This window comes from Macrotis lagotis, chromosome 6 (genome assembly GCF_037893015.1).
Source record: "Macrotis lagotis isolate mMagLag1 chromosome 6, bilby.v1.9.chrom.fasta, whole genome shotgun sequence".
Taxonomy (NCBI): Eukaryota; Metazoa; Chordata; class Mammalia; order Peramelemorphia; family Peramelidae; genus Macrotis; species Macrotis lagotis.
Genome location: NC_133663.1, coordinates 160,283,819 through 160,306,667, shown reverse-complemented (window position 1 = coordinate 160,306,667; position 22,849 = coordinate 160,283,819). Strand labels below are relative to the sequence as shown.

The window sequence follows — 22,849 nt, the reverse complement described above, 5'->3', positions numbered from 1 at the left end:
CATGTATTTTTAAAATAATCATTAGGGTAATATATCTGCAAATAATTCTAAAAAAGCTTTATGTATGTGCTTTTATCTATGTGGCTATAATTACATAATTAAAGAGAACAATGGGGGCTAAAAGAAGGGACTTATTGCTATTTTAATCAGATTTTTGAAGTCAATGTAAACTAAGTACATATGAACAATTCACCTTTTTACTCCCAAGATTTTGTAATAATCTCTTTTCTGTGACTGTTTCAAGAGTCTCTGAGCTTTCTCTAGTCCTTCTCGAATCTGTTGATCATTTTCATTGTGTTCCTGTGCAGTTTCATAATCCTGAATAGCTGTCAAAATGTTTGAAATAATGCTGTTAAAAGCAATTATTATACATCTTAACTTTTAATTAACTCATATAAGCTTTATATTGAGGATTTAAAAGTATTTCCAACCCCCATGATTTTGTCACTATGAAATAGTTTAACAATTCTTTATTTAATCCAAGAGAACTATTAAATTATCAGTTCCAGTGAGTGAACTGCACTGTTGTTTCCTATCCACCTTTTCCTGCATCTTCCTTATTCCCAATGTCCTCTAAAAGAAGCCCACACTAAAAAGCATTATTTAAATGACATTACTTTATTGTAAGGCAATTTACAGCTTATCACATAAGAGATTAAGTGTTTATAAAGAATTTTGGGGAAAAAGGTGAAAAGGACAGATCTCCTGATCATGTGCAAGGTAAATAGAATCCATGAAGATCAGTTTGGAAGGAGCAGTAAAAAGTGAAGAGCCATTGCAGTCAGTGTAGTGATGAAGTATGATAAAGTTTCTATCACTCTGAAAAACATATTTATCTTAGCAACTAATCCTGATGAGTCTGAAAAACATTAATGGGTATCTTCAGAGTGACTAGTACACATAAAGGAACTTTCAAGCACAGTAAAGTAATCAAAACTAGGTTGCACAATTATAAATGTTGCTGATGGGTGCTTTGTTTTAGTAGTTATACTATGGTTGAGATTAAACTAGCTTTACCTTATGGTCATATTAACCTTTTATAAAGTGTTGAGTATCCTTATTAAAGGATTGACTGCTTTGGGCAGTTGTGGCCAGCTATTAATTCTCCTTCCTTGGATCACCTTGTATTTATTTATCTATTTTAAATTTCTTGAGGGCAGGCACAATTTTCTTTCTATAACCTCTAATACCTAGAACAGAGACTTATACAATTGCCAGCTGGTATACCATACTAAATGAAGCCCAAAATTATTCTATTCAGTGCCTATAATCTGACTCCACCCAGTATAAAATGGATTTAATAACAAATGACCTCAACTAAGGGACTACCATATCAATCAATCAATAATTGAAAAGTCCCTGTCTTTAAGAAATTTACATTTTATCAAAGGAGGCAAGTTCATCAGGTACAATGAATGAAAAAACGTTATTAAGCACTTAGTATAGCCAGATACTTCAAAAGAAAGACAGTCCCTTCTGGCAAAAAACTTAAATTCTAATGAGTATGACAACAAGTATGGAGGAGTGGTAGTCAGGGAAGGAGTATCAAAATGTTGAGGTTAATTTGATTATAGTTCTCACAGCTAGTTGGTAAAGAGGGAGGGGTATAAAAATGAGTCAACAAATATCAGTTAAGTTTCTCCTTTGTGCCGGGTACCAGATAAACCGTAGATATATAAAGCAAAAAACAGTCTTTGCCTTCAGGGAGTTCATACTCTAAAGGGAGGGTCAACATATAGATAAATGGAATAGTCTTAGAAGGAAGCAGAAACATTAAGGGGAATCAAGCAAGGCTTTCTACAAATAAATCAAAATTAATTCAGGGATATGGGTCAGGAAGGGCTAAAGGTAGTTTGCAGAAAGGCTTCAAATAGAATATAGTAACTGAGCTGAGTTTTGAAAGAAACAAGGAATTCATGGAAGTAAAGACAGATGAGGGAGTACTTTCTAATACTGGAAGACAGGTGGTATCACTACAATAACCTAACTTTGTGGCACCGCACAGAATGGGAGATAAAGTGTCAAGTGTAAGAGAGAACAAAAAGGTTAAAGTATGGGAAGAATAGGAACATATAATAAAATTGGAAAGATAGGTTGGAGTAAAAGCAAGGAATTTGTATAAATAGGTTTTAAAAAAATTGTTAAATATGAATGATGAGCAAATAGACTAATTCAAACCAAACATAACTTTAAAAAAAGAACAACTCAACATCCATTTAGTGATGATGAGTCAATGTCATCGTTTTCCTGCAGGCTCAGTGAGTGTGGGAGGGAAGCATGGTAAACACTAAAGCTACTTTTGCTTCATTTTTAGTCTAGATTGGAGATTTCACTGGCATAGGGAATTCCTACCAGAAGAAACTCTTCCCACTGAATAATCCATTAATGTAAATGGACGAATATGCTACAATTTATAGTCTTAGAAAGTAATTTTGAAGCAATAAGAGATTAAGTAATTTGCCCACGGCTGATATATGTACCCAATGTGTAAGTGGTAGGACTTGAACCTAGGTCTTCCTACCTCTAAGACCAGTTTTCTAATACACTACTGAGGATATTTGACATTTATAAAGGGTTAATACGAAGATAAAGTTAGTTTAATCTCAGACACAGTTAAACTACCAAAACAAAATACCCATCACAAGAACACTAAAAGGATTATATCTAGTGATTAAATATCGGAATTTAATAATGTGAAATTTTGAATGAGAGTTATATTTCATTTTAGTACACGTACTATTTAAGTTGACTTGAAAATTATTCAGAATGCACCTACTCATTTTAGGAAGCCTTCAGTCTTCTATATTGTGTATCTAGCATACAAATACATATTACTAATAATCAAATGCAAATGATTTTTTACAAGAAAATTTTACATGTAGAGGAATAAAGGTCTATAATTATACTTGTTCTAATGAGGCAAAAAGTAACATTAGAGGGGCAGTTAGATGGTGCAGTGGATAGAGTACCGACCCTGGGGTCAGGAGGAACTGAGTTCAAATATGACCTCAGATACTTAATGATTACCTAGCTGGGCAAGTCATTTAACCCCATTGCCTTGCAATAAAATGAAAAAAAAAAAACACAATCTCCCCTGCCCCCTCAAAAAGTAATATTAGAAAAGCTATATAAATTATAAGTGAATTTCCTATTTTAATTAAAACTGTGCTCATTCATACTGGGATATTTTATATCTCTTTCTCTCCATGGAAAAAATTATGTACAGTTTTAAGACTTTTTACATAAATCAACATTCTAAACAGTAATGTTTATTTGTTTATACAACTGAAATTAACTTGTATTTATTTATCTGTGTATTTACTGTACATAGGAGATTGCAATTTCTTGAAGGCATATTTTCTCTATATAACTTTTAATAACTTAGAATAGTGCCTTAAACATATTAGATTCTTGTAAATATCTGAACTAAACTGCAAACAATGCAAAAATTAAATATCTTACAAAACAACTTTCTAATGAGGAAAACTACATATTATCATAATAATAAAATGCATAAACCAAAACTGAAATTCTCTAAGAGACATGCTTTACATTTTACAAGTTATGAGCAATTCTGTATTATAATCTGCAATCTCATAATAGAGCTGAGATTTCTGGATAAGTTTAAAACAAAGTATTTGCAATTAGATTGTTTTCAAGCAATTTTTTTCTTCTCAATTGATGTTACATTTATCTTTTTTACTCTTTTTCTCAAAGTCTGCAGGACACCCTAGATAAGTTTATTGAACAGATACTGGACTAAATTCTATTTGAAAGGGAGATATTAAAAAATAAATGATGAAACTGCTTCAGATAACCTGAAGACTCAAAAAGTCTAATAATTAGTCTATTACATATAAAGCTGCACCTAAAAACAAATATGTCCTCTTTTATTCAATCTATTGCCTGAAATACCAGTATATGTTTTTGTCTGAACTATGTACTGGAGTTCCCACTAAGGAAAATCCTTCAACTAACCTGAATGTGTTTCCTAAGGCTCTGAGAAGTTGAACAGTTTTTCCAAGGTCATACAGATGATAAGTGTCAGAAGCAAAATTGAAACCAAAAAGCATCTCTTAATCTTCCCTTCTAGAGTGTCCATGAACTAGCAGCCTCTCACCTTGATCCTTCCAAACTTCCTCTTAAAATTTTTAGCCAAATGTATCTTATGCTACTATGCTGACTTTGTTGACTAAAATCTATCAAGCATCTAAAATGAGATGACAATAGGACAAAAATAGCTTTTTGGTTAAATTTCTGACAACATTTCTTTAAAAATGTAATATTTTTTCACAAATTCTAAATATTAAAGTACAATTAAGATAGGAGTGGGTTAAGCCTAAACTACAAGGATGAAAAAGAACTTAAAAAGTCAACACTAGGGGGCAGCTAAGTGGCACAGTGGATAAAGCACCGGCCCTTGGAGTCAGGAGGTCCTGAGTTCAAATATAGCCTCAGACACTTAATAATTACCTAGCTGTGTGACCTTGGACAAGTCATTTAACCCCATTGCCTTGCAAAAAAAATTTTTTTTTTAAATCAACACTGGAGGTGAGGATAGAGCACCAGCCCTGGAGTCAGGAGCACCTCTGGGGGTGGCTAGGTGGCGCAATTGATAAGAGCACCAGAGTCAGGAGTACCTGGGTTCAAATCCGGTCTCAGACACTTAATAATTACCTAGCTGTGTGGCCTTGGGCAAGCCACTTAACTCCATTTGACTTGCAAAAAAAAAAATCAACACTGGAAGGGTTGTGGGAAAGGAAGAACAGGAATAAAAATCAAGTAAATTAATAAGTATTTATTAGATGTCAGGTTCAGGTGCCCCCCAAAGAGCTTACAATCTAATTGGGAGTAGGGGGAGTAGAGACAAATTATAAACAAGCACAGGATAAACTGGAGCTAATCTCAGAAGACATTAGTATTATGGGAGATAAGGAAGATCTATCTAGTTTGTAAGTAATCAACCAATTCCTGTAATCAAACAGAAACCAATAATTTTCTATAATTATTATGAACTGCTAATTCAATTCAATAAAGACATACTATTCTAAAGTGTCTACTAGGTGTATAAATCATGGTAGCAGCTGAGTTTCTGCCCTCAAGGATCTTATTAAGCGGTTTTGAGAATTGGCTTAGGACTCAGAAGCCCCAGATTCCAATCCCTTTGGATGCTTCCTGAGTGATTCTTGGGCAAGTTACATTAATCTTCTTCAGTCTCAGTTTTTCTTTTCAATAATAAGGAAGCACTGAACTAGTTGGCCTTTTTAGGTACCTTTGAGCTCCATATAAGAGTTTAAAAGGTTTGAAAAATTAAAACACGTTTCACTTTTTCCTCACAGTTATCCTGCAAGGAACAAAGTATAGCTATTAACCCAGAGGAAAGAAGAGTTCCATATGGTCACACATATAGTAAGCATAGAAAAGGAGATTTGGACACAGGTTCCTTTGCCTCCCGGTCACAAAGTCTTTTGCTTATGTTATTTTGTCTTTTATATTTTATAGGGGAACAAAATTATAACAAAGGAAGAACAGATATACTACAGAGCCGTATAAAAAAATCAGTTTCATTGGGCATGGAAAGAAGGCAAGGTGAGGGGACAGGACCTCAAAAGAAGCTGTATGAGAAAGTTTCCAAAGTCTCTTCCAATCTATAAAGGAGCCAGAGTGCACCCAGGTTTGAGGTTAGCTAAATCTCTCCTTGTAACTTTCATAGCATGTAATTAGAAAAATAAAATATCAATTAAAAAAAAGAATTCTAGAAAGGTAGGTTTTTCAGGTTATAAAAGGCTCTGAATGCCAAAAAGCATTTTGTTATTTAATCTTGTAAGTAAATAGAAAGCCATCAGAGTTTACTGAAGAAGACCATGATAATAGTCCTGCACTTTAGGGAAATCATTATTTTTTAAGAGGACCTAGATTTAAATCCTGACTCCATTTCTTATTCCCTTTGGACTACCGGGTAAAGCATGTTAACACTCTGGGCTTTAGTTTCTTCATATGTAAAATGGAAAAATTGGGGTAGGCAATCTCTAAATTTCTTTGCAATTCTAAATCCTATTATTCTATCTTTGCATCATTCAAGTTTACAAACAATTTTCCTATAATATCCTGTAAGTTGGATATTGCAAATATCATTATCCTAATTTTGAAAATGAGGAAACTAAAAAGGGATGCCTTTTGACAAAGATAATTAAAAAAGTTAGGAAACTTTTACTAAGGTCCTCTGATTCTCATTTTAGACTCTTCCCACTATAATCCAGTTGTCTCTTTAACATTTATCTTATGGTAAACTTAATAAGAAAAAAGTGATTCCAGAAATCTCAGCCTCTCAGGGACCCAAAACAGAATAGTTGTTAAGAGTTGCATTCAGGGACGGGCTAGGTGGCATAGTGGATAAAGCATAGGCCTTGGAGTCAGGAGTACCTGGGTTCAAATCCAATCTCAGACACTCAATAATTCCCTAGCTGTATGGCCTTGGGCAAGCCACTTAACCCCATTTGCCTTGCAAAACCTTAAAAAAAAAAGAGCTGCATTCACTGGGATAACTTTCTCATAAGAAGGTTCCCTTTACCAATGAAACTTAATCTGGATGAAAAAATTTTTATAAATCATTCATTAATTCTCCTAATTTGCATCCAAACAAGATGGGCAAAATTTCTAAGTTTCAATTATTCAATATTCAGAGGTTAAAATGAATATTCTGAAACAAATTCAGTCTATCATTATTAACACATTCTTTGTAGGGTTACTAAATTTACAATCTGACTAAATCAATTTACATTTTGTAATTTCAAGTCAAATGGCTTCACAAAAGTATAATCTGAACCAAAATATGAAATAATACTAAGAAATAAACTTTTATTAAGAGAAATTATTTAAATTTTATAATTCCCTCATTCTAAACTAGTATTAAGATCATTCTATAAATTATACAGGAATAATGCTCTATACTTTCACTAACATGCAAGAAGCAATTTGACACATGGATTGAAAGATGTGGGGTTTTTTTTAATGTTTTTCTGCAACTTCTCCTAAGCACAGTTCCAGAACTACAAGAAATTCAAATTGACATCTTAAAACCAACAGCATAAGAAAATGCCACACTTGAAGGCAAAAATAAAACAAGTTCAATAGCACGACTTTGTGTACACATGCTGTGGGGTATAGTTTTCTTGTCAAAATTATAATTGTTATAAATTTCCAATTAGTGTGAAAATTTACTATACATAATAAAACAGAACTTGCTTTTTCCTCTATAAATTGGATTGATGAGATGACAATCTTTAAAGTTATCTTCTGCCTAGATCTCTGATCCTATAATCATCGGTGGAACCTGTTTTCTGCTAAGGGTCAAAACTTAAAACTAGCTTGTTATATTTGGTCAAACATTTAATTAATCCACCCCTAAAAAGTTCTAGATTTACTGAATTTCGCAGTCCCCATCTGCCTTTGCCTTGGCACCAGAACAAATGATTTCAGTCACATAAGGTTCTCAGGCCGGATGTTCCCTGCCCACACTGTAATCAAAATCTAGAGCTAAAAGGCAGAAGAACCACTGAGTTCAATCCTCTTATTTTAGTGATGAGGAAAATGAGGCCTCAGAAGTTTATGTGTCTTACTCAAGTTCAAGAAGTTACAGTTTGGAAATTGCTAAAATAGCAGTTTTGCTCATAAACAAAATTGTCAAATTATTGACTAATCAATAAGATTTACTTATGTTATTCATTTATATCTGACTCTTCAAAACACAGTGGATCATAACATGCCAAAACCATCTATAGCATTTTCTTGGCAAAGATACTGGAATAGTTTGCTATTGCCTTCTCCAGTAGATTAAAAGGCAAATTAGAGTTTAAGTGACTTGCCCAATATCACACACCTAAAAAGTGTCTGAAGGACAGATTTGGATTCAGGAAAACAGGTGTATCTTTCTCCAGGTCTAGTGCTATCCACTATACCACCCACCTGCTTCCATATCTATTTAAACTTTGGTCAATTTTTTTAAATTAAAAATAAAATGAAATCTGGCCACACTCTCCCTTTTAAAAAAAAGCCTAATTTGCATTTTCAGACTAACTTCAAATTCAAAGGTCAGATGAAATATTTTTTAACCACTTCACACTTAAACGTTTCTTAGTGGGATTCAACTGCAAACCTCATTCCTAATAAAGTAGGATACCTATGTTCCACTAAAAAGTAGAACAATTCTTAAGTATTTGATCATATGAAGTATTTCTGAAGTCTATAAAAATTCTTAAGAATTTTAGAAAAACAAGTTTTAAAACAAAGTGATATTAACAGAAGTTTTATATGTACTCATTTGATACATTAAAAGTATTAGCATCCTAAACTCATGTTTCAAAAGGTTTACCTTCATCATACATTTCCTCTATTAAATAGGCTTCTGCTCTATCTTTGAGAGCATTCACATTGGTAGGTTCCAGTTGTAAAACTTCTGAACATGCTTTAATAGCTTCAACAGGTTTTTCATCCTAAAAGCAAAAAACAAAAAAAAGTATAGTAGTTGTTTCATAAACTAAGAAGAAGTCTAAATTTTAAGACAAAAATAAATTGTTACCTTGGAGAAGCAGTGGCAAATCCTCTCTTTGGAACGAATAGTATAAATGGGCATATTTGGTTCTGTTTTCATGACAGATTCATATTTGCTAGTGGCATCTTCATATCTGTTACAAAGTCAATAGGTCATAAGTAATTTGAAATTACTGTTTTCTGAACAATTATCAGCACGGTCCACTATTAACAAAATACCATCTGACTAAATTAACATATTTCTTCAAGAGTCAAATTTTTACTTTGCTTAATTTTTGTCTTTATTTATTTGAACTAAAGGAATCATTCAATCATTCATTTGAGTTCAGAAGCTTCTCTGAAACCAGTATACTAGGATAAATGTAAAGTTCACTTTTGCTTGCCAAACCACCTACAAAGAGCACTTCTTCATAGAAACACCTTAAGTTGTAACAATAGGATTCAACACTGCTTTCAGTCTGACTTGTACATGATGACTTCCAGGAAGTTTCATTGGTTTATTTCCAGAACCACATTTTTTTAACTAATGCAAACCTTCCAATTAAATCAAAGAAAATGCTAAAGAAAGGGGAAGAATAAGCATTTATTTGACAATGACTCTGCGCCCTATGTACAGGGGACTAATAAAAATAGTATTCTAATTTTAACCTCAAAAGAACCCTGGAAGTAACTACTGTTATCCTCATTTTACAGTTGAGGAAACAGAGGCTAATGGTGGTTTAAGTAACTTGACTGGAATCACACAGCTGAACTCAGGTCTTGAACTCCTGGCTTAGTATTCTATCCACTGTATCACCTAGTCGCCTCTAAAATGAGTCTAGAGTTTAGTAATTCATAAAAATTAACTGTAAACTTTAAACCAACTTTTGGAACATACAATAAGCAAATAATCATATCTGCAATTTAACATGGATGCTGACACTTTCACATTTAAGCACAATGCAGATTCATCTCACAAGTAAACTTAAATTCCCAAGGATGGTGAGTTTACAAAAACATTAAAGCTGTTTCAGAATTCTTTTGTGAATCATGAAGTTATAAAAATTAACTGTAAACTTTAAACCAACTTTTGGAACACGCAATAAGCAAATAATCATATCTGCAATTTAACATGGATGCTGACACTTTCACATTTAAGCACAATGCAGATTCATCTCACAAATAAACTTAAATTCCCAAGGCTGGTGAGTTTACAAAAACATTAAAGCTGTTTCAGAATTCTTTTGTGAATCATGAAGTTAATTAAAAAACTTCTGGTTGTATCACACCCTCAAAAAGATCAAGCAAATTTTCGTCAGATATGCCAAACGAATGAAAATTTATTTACATGCCAAATAAGCATCTTATTTTACCTGTCTTTAGATATTTATATTTTTGATGCATTAGGATAGAAAGCTAACAAACTAACAACACTGACACAAATTTACTGGCAAGATAAGTCTATATAGCTTTTTATAGGAAACCACATAACTCTAATAAAATTATTCAAAGATTTTATTTTGGTTTTATATGTATCATATATCCTAATAATGAAAATTTTTTCCTTGTTCAGTTCCTTCAAAAATATACAATTTTTCATTCTTTACACCTTGGCTTCAAAAACTGCAGTATTAAATAATTCACCATTCTCCAAAAAAAATTATGTTAGAGTAGCTTTACATATGATGAAGAACAATTTTAAAAAGCAAAACACCTCTAGTGATACTTTATACAAATGAGGGACTAGGCATTTATAGCACTACAGAGAGCATAAAATTTTAAGAAGATTAACCAAGTTCCCAAATAACATCTTTGGGACACTATTTACACAAATCAAGAAATAATATTCCAATACAATTATAATCTACACAACCTCAACTCAGATAGTCTAGAAAACAACTTCTTACCTGCCTTCTCTGATAAGCTCCTCTGCTGACTCAATAAGTTTATTAAGCTTCTTTACTTGTTTATAATGTGCAAAGCACCTTTTATGATCTTGATCAAGTTTTAAACATTCTCGGACTTCACTGTTCATGAATCAAAAATAAAAGGAATATTTATAACATTTTATTTATATTTATATCCCTCAAAATGGACTGACAGTTTTTCCAAACTATTTCAAAAATCAAAATAAAAGTCTTTAACCATAAACTGATCACAGAAGCAAATTATAGAATTCTAAAGATCTGATGTAATCCCATCTGCTCATTTTTACAGATGAGAAAACAAGCATAGAGGGAAAACTTACCGACTGTCACAAAACAAGGCAGAAGCAGGATTAGAACTAGGATACAGATCTTATGACTCCTAGCATAGATTTCTTCCAATGGAAGATGCTACCTCCCAGCTATTTTTTTTTGCATATGCAACAGTTACTCAAATGCATTCACTAAAATTATTGAATATCTGTGTACACGACAATGCAAAAGGCACATTTAAATTAGAAAAAAAGAAAATCTAACATCAAAGTATAAAACATGAAGAAAAGTTGCTTTTAATTTGCTCTAATTATATACTATAAACCAAGGAATCAGAATAATTAGGGGGTCAGTCAAAAAGACAACAATTATGTAGTGTGATAAAACTAATTAAGTAGTTTGAACTCTAACTCTGATAAAGAAAATAATTTACATAAAGCAATTAAGTTCTGCAATGTAAATTGCAGAGCAAAAAAAAAACCTCTTGATTGTATAAAATTCAAATAATAAGAAAATGTACCTGAGTGACAGTTCATGATCTCCCAGCTGATAGTATATTGTGCTGATTTTATAATAGGCCTCAGTATTGTCATTCTTCAATTTTGAAGCAGATTTTAAGTCACTAATAGCTTTCCCTGGCTCCCCTTCCTTTATAAAACATTCAGCTCGAAGTTCTCGCAGCTCTGCATCCCAAACACAAACCTTAAGAAACAGAAGAACTAGGCTTTGAGCAAGAAACATAAATTTACATTAAAACATTCATATCTATATCCCACATCTTTCTTCATATCACTTTCCAAAAAGCATTTTTATTTGTGCCCTTTCCATTTTCTTATTAAAGACCTTAATTCTCTAGAACAAGTTATTTTTGTCCCATTTCAGAAAATTCACCTTTTATATCCTCTATAAAAAAAACATTTTTTTTGGCTATTATTTCTGTTGTTTTTCAATCATGTCTTACTTGTCATGACATGGGGTTTTCTTGGCAAAGATTATTTTGCCATTTCCTTTTCTAGCTTATTTTACAGATGAGGAAACTGAGGCAAAAAGGGTTACATGACATATCCAGGGACACAGTTAATAAATGTCTGAGGCCAGCTCTGAATACAGGAAGATGAATCTTCCTGACTCTTGGCCTAGCACTCTATGCACTATGTTATCTAGCTGTCAAAATAATTCTTAACTATCTTAAATTATAAGGGAGAAATATAGTTAATCATTTAACAAGACAGTTATAGTACATAATACAGTAGTTCATGGATGTTTATTGAACTACAACTGTTATGGAAAATATTTTAAAAACCGAATTTTATCTTCAGTTTTTAAAATTACATTAGGTGAAGTAATGTGACAAAGCACAGAGCTCATCTTGAGTCAGCAAAACCTGAATCCAAGTCCAATCTCTGACACATTTTGGTTTCATGACCTTAAGGAAGTCACTTAACATTTTCCTGCCCCATAGGCAATTCTCTAAGACAATAAATTGTAGAGCAGATAACAATTTGAATTGTTAAGGAAATTTCCTTTAACAATGAAAACTCAAGGATTGAGTCAAAAAAATGTTTATATTCAAGCTTCAATTCCAATTTATGTCCTAATAAAAATATAAAAACCATGAAGCTCTAATTAAAACTTTATAAGTTTCCTTATTTTATTGAAGAGTGAATTGGACATTAAAAAATACAAAATTATTCATCACCTTGGTGGAATCCCAAGGTCACAACCAAATCTTTAAAGAGAAGGATCAAATGAGACTGGAATTGCTTGTCAGCTCCTAATATTTTATTATATGTTCTTAGTAGCAATGTATGAAGGTCGGGATACCTGGAAAAAGGTCATATTTGACAACAGATAAATTATTGAAGGGGGGGGAGATATTAAGGAAGCTCCATGGGATAGATTTTAAACATTTTCAGAGAGGAGTTTTCCATAGCAATTACAGTAGCTGTATATATAAACAATAAACTACAAATGTCAAGGCCAAATAAAAATATAAGATATTCTACCTGCACCATATAGTGAAGCTAAAATGGCTATGGGAACTATCATTTAATTCCTGGCAAGAAGGAAATTAATTTTAACTCTGAATTTCCTTAAGAAAGTGACTATATTGACTGGGGTGGTCCACTCTCCCCCCTTATTTCAATAAATAATTTCCAGAAATTCTCACTGAAGAAATATTCTGTGTAACAAACCCTATGCTATTTTTTTCAAGGTAAAAAGGTAATGCTGTAAAATATAATCAGAACCAAAATTTCATTTTTGTGTCAATCTGTATTTCATGAAGCCCATTCCCCTAGGAAATTTTATACACATATGAAATTAACACTATAAATACTGCCCATGGCCATGTGAAGACAAAACCATGTATTTGACCTGACTTAGAAGTAAAAAAACAAACAGAAACTCTATTTCACACCTCAATATTGTCAGAGCTTTCCCCTGAAAAGCATTTGCTGGGAAACAAAAGTAGAAAGGCCATATCTAAATACATAGTTCTCAAATGACTTTCTCCCAATTCCCACATACTCTACAATTATAAATTTATATAAATATGTATCTTATAAATTTTTCATTTTTATTGTTATTCCATCTTTTCAACTTTCATTCCTTCTTTCAGTTTTTATTCTTCCTTCATTCTCCCAATTCCTTTCTCCCTGGACTCTTTTTCAATTTACTTCCCCCAAAGCATTAACAAAAACAAGCATATTCATAAAAATAAAAGAAAGAACTTCCACACTCTACTGACATAATTTAGAAAAATATTATAACTGAATGTTATTCTCACAGGTGTTATCTTTCATTCTAATTTGAAACATTCTACCAGCATAGCCAGTTTGACCAATGTAGATGACTAAGAACCCTCATTGAAGCAAAAAGCTATTCACTAACTTCAATACATAACAAACTTACCTCTAAAATACTATCAAGAAAAGTTATAGCTGCTTGATAATCTGCCCGATCAAAAGCTAAATGAGCTTGTGAACGTAAGCGCTGCATTTCATCAGCTTTTAGTAGCTGAGACTGGGCTTCCTTTTCTTCATTCTCACTTGGATGAGATTTTAGCTATAAAAATTAAAAAAAAATGATATCAAGTTTAGGATTTGTAATCTCTTTATTTTAATAACCATTATAACCCCACATTCCTGATTTCTTGGAAGTTTTTAAGCAGGAAAGAAAAGGGGGAAACAAAGAGGAAAAGCATTTGATTCTATATTAAACAGAATTCTAAATATAGTTCCAATGAGGATCACAATTGCCCAAAATATTCTTATGTAAAATCTGACTATCTTTTGTTAAGTATGAAGATACCAATATTTGAAATGAATCTTTGAAACTCACATTGCAATCTATATTATATAAACTAGTATGTATATATTATGTCTAATTCTTCTCGACTATACATCCTACTATACCACCAACAAGTAGTCACTGAACATCTATCTATATGTGAAGCAGCTTTAAAAGACCATGAGTCTAAAAACAAAGATCACATTTTCTACTTCATTTGGATACCTCACAGTATAGCAGTTAAATAGATGTTAAAGGAAAGAATATGGAAAAAAAGAACTAAGCTAAACAAGAGTCCTGGCCTTTAAGCTCTATGAGATTGTCAACTCTATGATCAACAGGGATATAATCTAATACATGAAAGTCAAGGAAGGATATGGATAAAAGCATTTTTACCAGGTACAGTAATATTTTATTAAGAAAAAGTAAATATCAAATTCATGAACAGAATTAGGTACATCAGTAGTGAAATGACTATGGAAGAGAGTAAAGGGATTTTAAGGTAGGATGAAGAGTTAAGTTTCTTTTTTTATTTTATTTTTTAATTAACATTTTGTTTTCCAATTATAAACAATAGAAGTATCTACCTATCATTTTTTGTAAGGTCTTGAACTTTACAATTTCTCGGCCACCACCCCCCCCCACAGAAGACTGTCTGATAGTCTTTTTTTTTTTAAGGTTTTTGCAAGGCAAATGGGGTTAAGTGGCTTGCCCAAGGCCACACAGCTAGGTAATTATTAAGTGTCTGAGAGCAGATTTGAACCCAGGTTGTCCTGACTCCAAGGCCAGTGCTTTATCCACTATGCCACCTAGCCGCCCGATAGTCTTTACATTGTTTCCATGCTATACATTGATGTAAATTGAATGTGTTGTAAGAGTAAACATAACACCCCCCCCAGAAGATGAGAAATCTCAAGAATAGAAAGAAAAAAAATGTACTTCAGTCTGTATTCAGATTCCAATGACTCTGTCTCTCGGTGAGTTGCTTTCTTTATCAAAAGTCCACTAGAGAAAGTGCTTCAATATTTTTCCCACAGTTGATATTACTAGCTATACGTCCACTCTATTCCTCCCCACTCTCCTTTCATGCTGACCCCTGTCCAAATGTATTGTATCAAAGTACCCTCTCCCTTGATCTTCCCTCTCTTCTATCACCTATTACCCCCTTCCCTCCGCCCATTCCCCCTTATGCCATCCCTTTATTTCTGTAGAATAAGATAGCTGTCTATACCCTAATTAAGTGTGTATGTTACTTCCTCTCTGAGCCATTTCTGATGAAAATGAGGACTCACTCATTCCCCCTTGCCTTCCCCCTTTCCACTCCATTGAAAAAGCTTTTTTCTTGACTCTTATGTGAAATTTCTTAGCTTCTTCATCTCCTTTCCCTTCCTCCCAGTACTTCCTTTATCATCCATTGACTCCATCTTTTTATTATATCATACCATTATATTCCACTCCTTCCTATGTCTTGTCAATATGTTCCTTCTAATAGCTCTTATGAGGAAATTCATATGAGTTATCAATATCTTCTTCCCATGCAGGAATACAAACAGTCCAATATCATTAAGTTCCTCATAGTTAGTCCTTCTCGTCCACCCCCGCTATGGTTCACCAAAGTCCTATTCTTGGGAGATCAAACTTTCTGTTCAGCTCTGGTTGTTTCAATAGGAAAGTTTGAAAGTCCCATTTTTCAATGAAAGTTCATCTTTCCCCTGAAAGAGGATGTTCAGCTTTGCTGGGTAGTTAGTTCTCAGTTGTAAACCAAGATCTTTTGCCTTCCAGAATATCATATTCCAATTCCTAGGAGCCCTTAATGTAGCTGCTGCCAGATCCTGTGTAATTCTGTGTATGTGTGTAATTCTGACTATGGAGCCTGGGTAGTTGAATTGTTTTGTTTCTGGCAGCTTTTAGAATTTTCTCTTTGATTTGGAAGTTTTAGAATTTGGTTATAATATTCCTGGAAGTTTTTCATTTGGGATCTCTTTCAGGAGGTGACCAGTGAATTCCCTCAATTTCTATTTTGCCCTCTGCTTCTAGGATCTCAGGGCAAATTTTCTGTATTATTTCTTGAAAAATGAAGTCTAGGTTCTTCTTCTGGTCATGGCTTTCAGATAGCCCAATAATTTTTAAATTATTTCTTCTGGATCTGTTTTCGAGGTTGGTTATTTTTCCAATGAGATATTTCATATTTTCTTCCAATTTTTGGCTTTTTTTGAAGTTTTATTTCTTCCTGATTTCTTGCAAAGTTATCAGCTTCTTTTAGTTCCATTCTGCATTTGAAGGAGTTATTTTCTTCAGAGAGCTTTTTTATCTCCTTTTCCAGTTGGCCAATTCTGCTTTTTAAGGCATTCTTCTCCTCATTTGCCTTTTGTTTTGCTTTTTCCATTAGGCCTAAACTGGTTTTTAACATATTTTCTTCAGTATTTTTTTTGTATATCTTTCACCAAGCTGTTGATTTGGTTTTCATGATTTTTCTGCATTGCTCTCATTTCTCCTCCCAATTTTTCCTCCATATCCCTTAATTGCTTTTCAAAGTTTTTTCTGAGTTCATCCATAGTCTGAGGCCATTTTCTATTTCTCTTGGAGGTTTTGGATACAGAAGCTTGGATTTTGTCATCATCTGAATATGTGTTCTGATCTTCCATGGAACTAAAGTAATTCTCTATGGTTAGATTCTTCTTTTTCTGTTATTTACTCATTTCCTCAGCCCTAGACTAATTTACAGCACTTCCCAGGCTTTAGGGTTTTGTTTTTTGTGGGGGGACACATCACTGGGACCTTTATTCCTCCAAGGTCTTATGGTCTCTTGCCTGTGCTTTTGATGTGTAGATGGCCCCCATACTTCCCTCTGCCCTGGGGCTATAAGGAGAGCTCCAGCTTGGCTACTTAGTATAGAACCCAAACTGCAACCTGGATCTGAGTGTGGGCTAGCAGCAGTCCTACCCTGATGGAGAGCAGAGAAATCTTTTCAGACTTCCCTTACCTTCTCTGGGGGTGTAGGCTGCTTTCTTCTCCAGATTCTCACTGCAGGTTCTGCGGCCAGTGCTCCTCACTTCACATTCATTCTGGTGTGGCAGAGTTCTCTCCCCACCCCTTCAAACTGTTGCTGATGATTTTTGGGCTGGGCCTGGCTGGGCTATGTTTATTCCAACCCCAGGTCCTAATGAAACACACCTTTCCTGTGGAACTTCTAAGTTATCCTGGACTGGGAAAACGCATCACTCAGTCTTTCTGTGGGTTCTGCCCCTCTAAATATTGACTTGAGTCATCATTTGTTAGCTTTTGGAGTTTGGCGGGGAAGGAGTTCCTGGGAAATGCTGCCTTCACACCATCATCTTGGCTCCACTCCCAATTAAGTTTCTTAAAATAAAAATTATTTCCAAAAAGGTAAGTATTGAAAGATACTATTTCTGCAATTAATGCACCTGAACATGAGGAAAAAAGTAATATTTTAAGCAAGCTTTTACCTAGAAAAATTCATGTCATTATTGATTCTATTAATAAATGTAAATTTAGGAGAAGAGAGTGAAATAACATCTTGGGGAGGATCTCATCTGAGCAATTAAGGACAGAAAATTTGGAGGGTAAGTCAGTGCTTGACTCCTAAGAAAAGACTGAATTAAAATCAAGTAGAATTGATCATCCATTGATGCCAGGCAAAAACTATCCCAAAACTTCCTGATTCTAAAGATTCTAAGAATTACAATTGTTTTAAGGATTCAATTTTTGTGAACAATCAGTGAAAAAGATTCATACCCATTATAGTTTCATTTTCTCTTATAAAGGTGGATATTAGAAAGTCACAAAGGACAAATCTGAAATGTTTTTTAGCAGTTAAGAAATAAATGAACATCAATCTTTTTCATTCATTTTGAGAAAGGGGAGAAGAGTAGGAAGGGGAAAGTATCACATTCTACAACAGTCTTAACTAAGTATTTTTGTACAAGACAAAAACAATGCACTAAGGGTTAGTGGCATAAAAAAGTTCTCTATTTTTGAGAGAAGAGGAATAGTTTCAAGAGAGATAGAGACCTTGAAATTTCTTAAGACTGCACCCTAATGTGAGATAGAAAGGAAACAGGTTATTTAGTGACACTGTCTAGTCTTAAGGTCAGTTTTCTCTTCATATGTGGCACATAGGAAACTTACTTTTTAGGGGGATTGGAATGGGAAACTAATGGGTTTTTTTGGTTTTTGTTTTAAGAATTTTGCAAGGCAATGGGGTTAAGTGGTTTGCCCAAGGTCACACAGCTAGGTAATTATTAAGTGTCAGATTTGAACTCAGGTACTCCTGACTCCAGGACCAATGTTCTATGCACTGTGCCACATAGCAGCCCCTGAAACTAATATTTAAAGCAAATTTATACTTTAGGAAAGTAGGCTGAAAGTCTTGAAGTCACGCAACCTCCCAATAAAAAAAAAACTAAACTAAACTAAAACATATTAGAGCCAGAAGGATTCTTAAGAATTTTCTAACTAAACTTCATTTTACAAAAGAGCAAACTGAGAAGACACTAATCTGTACTAACAGGAATTTCTGGAAATTAATTTCCTTAAAAACAATGAAATCACAGATCCACCACCTATCCCCAATCCTATATATTCATAGGAAATAGAAATTAAACCTCTCATTACATTAGTGGGTGAGGAAATACCCTTTATCAAGTCAAGTTAGTACCTTCTCTGCTACTTAAGAGTTTTCTTTAATTTTGCTGATATTTTTCTCAAAAAACAACCCCCTCTTTCAAAATGCCTCCCTATTTTGTAAGACGCACCTTTGGAAAAAATCAATATATGAACCACTGCCTCAACGTGTGTGGGATAAAGTTTTGAGATTTCTTCAGTAAAATATTTTAGATTGAATCTGGTTAGCTATGTGCCCCTCCTCCCTTGACAAAGCAAACTTCTGGGATATTGTTGAAGAGACAACTGACTTCATCTTATCTGCTGATGTCAGGAGAATCATTCAATTCCTGGGACTAAAGAGATAATCTGGTTTTGGTTTGAATTTTATGCTCTTTTCCCTAGATTAGTTTGCTTTCTTTGAATTCTATGCCCCTTTCCCTAGGGTAGTTTTCATGAGATTGTAAGAGCACATTCCTCATGAACAGGGGGTGGGTCAGTTGGGGGGGGGGGGGAGAATCTAGTTGGGATAAATGTGATTCTTGGGCCTGTTGCTTCTGCCTCAATCTCTCTAATTGATTATGGTCCATTTCTCGAGAAATGAATAAAGCCTTCTCTTCATACCTTGAGAGATCTCTGAAATTTATTAAAGTGGCATTTGTCCCACACAGTTTGGGGGCTTGTTGCGGGGATAGCATGCCCAGTGGGGCCCTCGGTTTTTCACTGCTGCCACAAATTCTGCCAGTTTGTCATTTTCTGGGAAGCCTTGGTTTCCCCTCTGTGCAAATGACCCAAAGTGGAGAGACTCAGTAGGAAGAGAACAGCAAATCCATGGCAGGAACCTGGCGTCAGTGAGGACAAAGAACAGTCTTTAAACTTTGTGCACAGAGACCCAAAAGACGGTAAGCCTAGACCTTGGAATCTGAGGGCACTAGATTCCTGGAGGGTCCATTTGGGTAAGCCTAGACCTTGGAATCTGAGGGCACTAGATTCCTGGAGAGTCCATTTGGGTGACTGGGGGTTGGGAGTGACCCCTTCCGGTTTGGGCGTAAGAGGGTTGGATCTAAGGGCATTTGATCCTGAGAGGTCTCTGTCAATATTTAAAATGGGAAGGCCCTGTCCTAAGCGCCCCCCGCCCATGGCAAATCAGGTAAATAAGACTAAAATAAAAGGGAAAAGTAAGAAGAAAATGATTAAGTACTGTAATGGTCTGCCTTTGGGAGGGAGAGCCCTCTCTGCATTACTGAGACTTCAGGAATTTGCCATTGGCCTGTGTTTGAAATTCAGTTTGAAAAATTCTGTTGCATTTTGTGTGATCTGTGTTTGTGCCTTGTCTGTCTTTATGTGTTGAGAATGTCTATTTACTTGTGTGATTGGTTAAACAGGGAAAGGAGGAGTTTGCAAGTTCCCCTAAAGAGTTCCTTGGGTAACCTCATTTTGTTTTAGATTTTTAGGCAGTATTTATCTAACTCTCTGGCTCTTCCCTTGAGCCTGCTTTCTGCCTGTTACAACAGATAATATGATCCCTCCCTCCCTCCTCACTCCTAGGTTGTCTCTTGAGCACTTAAAGAAGGATTTTTATTTTGATTAAAAAGGAATGGATTATGGAGGCCAAACTACTCACCCTGTTATTCTGCCATCATGAGAAGGTCCCCCCCTTCCCTGTTTATGTGCCCTTCTCTTCCCAGTTCTCCATGATTCTGTGGTGCTAGAATATTTTCCCCCCACTCTCTTTTAGAAAAAGGACTTAAGAGAGAGTTCTTCAGGAAGAATTAGTAAAATAAATGTTCAAAGGGACGTTACTTTGAAATAAAAACAGGAAAGAGATAGTGAATATTATCATAGAAAGAAATGCTATTTTAATTTGAAAAAAAAAAGAGGTTGTTAGAGAGTCAGGTTAATCCTAAAGTATATAATGTGGTTACCAAGATATGCCAGTATAGGGGAAACTAAATAGTTAATCTTTTCCCAGAATGATATGGTAACAAAGCTTCAAGAGTTTATCAGTTTAGATTCTGGTAATGTTGGTTATTACAGAAAATTATGGAACATGTAAAGATTTAAGAATAGAAGATCAACCACCCCCCCCCAAAGGACTGTCCCTCTATAAAAGTTATACAGCTTTACTCTATTTGAAGAAAGGTGGGGAGGGACAGGGAATATTCTGATTAGGCTAAGGGATTTTTGGATGACTGTTTGCCTTTTCCAGGGTTTTAGCAGTTATAATCAAGAAATGCTAACTATTAAAACCTGGGGATGGAATCCTGTCTGTGGTTTCTATAGCTGGATAAGCTATGTGATTCTAGTTCAGAATAGTATAAAGTCAAGAGTAGCTAATGAAAAGGAATTAAGTATGGAAATGGGTTGAAGCATGTAGACAGAAGGTTAGAGCAGGTTTGACTTTGTATAACACTGATGGATGTTGGAAACTTTGTAAAGTGGCTTACAAATCATTGTAAGAGGAAAAGAAAGTAGTTGTGCAGCGCCCCCCCCCCCCAAACGTGGAAATAAGCCCCTCCCTCACTGAGCTGGGGGGAGCTGTGCAGAGTTCAGGGAAGGGCGGGGGTTTCTTAAAGAGAAAAGCTGTGGTTTGGGGAGTTTAGAAGAGTTTAAGAGAAGAAAGAACCTTTAAGGGGAAGATTGAGAAGTTTTAGGAGGAAAGATTTTTTATCCTTATGAGTATCGGGAAAGATTCCATGTTTTCTCCCTGGGTTGGGGAAGGGGGTGGTGGGTTGGACATGTGGTGGTCTCAGTCACATCCACCATATTGTTAAGACTTGAACTCTAGACCAAGTCCACCTGAGAGCCCACCCCCTGTGGAGAGAGAGGGGATAGATAGGACAGAAACCTTAAAAAGAAAGAGATTCCCTCCATAGGTGGGATATGTGATTGGGGGAAAAAATATATCTAAGATCCAGGGATTAAGGGACTCCTTTACTGAAAAGAAATCATGTTTAATGAATATCTGTTGGCCATGTGGCCTGAGTGATGTTTCTCATGGTTTCTAAAGTTTCGTGACTAGAGTTTTGGAAAGCACTCTGAGGGTTTAAAAAAAGGGGGGGAATACTGGTGTTGTAACATTCTGACAAAATTTGTACAGAATGGGAGAAATTAAATAACCTAGACTGTTAAATTAGTTTGGAACTAAACTGTTTTAACACTATTGTAACTTTTGCAAGGAATTTGGGATTTTAGAACTCTATCTTAACACCTTTGGGTTAAGAAAAGTTGTACTGGGTTAAGAAGAGGAATACCTAGGTTATCAAGGATGTTTACTGATTTCTTTGGGGGAAAAACTCTAATTGGTTTTAATATTGAATAATGATAACAACTGTATTTTTATTTTGGATAGAGCTTTTGGAATGTGAGTGCTGAATTCTCTGTATAAGGTACTCTAAAGTTTTTATCAATCTAAACTGTTGGGAAGCTAGTTGAGTTGTAATTACATTGGGGTTTTAAATGTATCATGTATGAGACTGGATTCTGAGAGTTTGGGTAAAGTGACAAAAGTGTAAAGAACATGGGATATTCATTCTGCTCTTGTTCTAAGGGAAATGAGATGTTTAAATAAGAATCTAAATGTTTAATGTATATTAACAATGTATGTTTAATTTTAAAGAAGTCAAGAATGTACAATAGGGGGTGGAGCCAAGATGGCAACAAGAAAGGACTGTGTCTTAGGCGCTCTCTCATAAAACTTATAACCTTAAGGACTCTAACTAAACTTTGGAGAGAAAGAACCCACAGAGGGACCCAGTGAGGCAGTTCTCCTACTCAAGGTGACCTGGAAAAGAGCAGAAAGGCTCTGCTCCCTGGGGGTTGGAGGGGCCGCTGCCAGGGGGATGGCCCACCAGAGCCAAAGAACTTCAGCCTCCCAGAGGCAGCCCCAGGGCGCTGGGAGCCATGGTTCACAGAAGCCGGGGAGTCTCCTGAGCTGCACTCTGGGGAGCACTGGGCACAAAGTGGGGGAACAGTGGGGGACCTCTGCCAGAGCGAGCATGTGGAGCCCAGCCTTCAGGGCACACTGCGAGCAGCGTGGCCAGCACAGGGAGTTCCAGGAACAGAAGCAGGGTGAGCGGCTAAGCAGGATCCCCCAGGGCATGAGCCCATTGAGCTGAGGGAGGGGAGTGAAGAGAGACTGCCGAGATCTGTCCTCTGCCCCTGGAACAGGACTCTGGGGCTCTGAACACATTCAGATCCTGATAGCA

General features: G+C 35.1%; 1 protein-coding gene across 2 annotated transcripts in view; it reads right to left on the bottom strand.

Annotated features, from left to right (window-relative positions):
- Positions 1–22,849, bottom strand: part of DNAJC3 (DnaJ heat shock protein family (Hsp40) member C3) — a 112,811-nt gene that overhangs the window by 7,105 nt on the left and 82,857 nt on the right. For both annotated transcript variants that reach the window (XM_074191914.1, XM_074191913.1), the window contains exons 5-10: positions 13,641–13,793; positions 11,248–11,429; positions 10,437–10,556; positions 8,579–8,684; positions 8,372–8,492; positions 194–326 (exon numbers count right to left, since the gene is read on the bottom strand). In XM_074191914.1, coding sequence (XP_074048015.1) covers positions 194–326; positions 8,372–8,492; positions 8,579–8,684; positions 10,437–10,556; positions 11,248–11,429; positions 13,641–13,793 — 815 coding nt within the window. The remainder of the gene's footprint in view (positions 1–193; positions 327–8,371; positions 8,493–8,578; positions 8,685–10,436; positions 10,557–11,247; positions 11,430–13,640; positions 13,794–22,849) is intronic.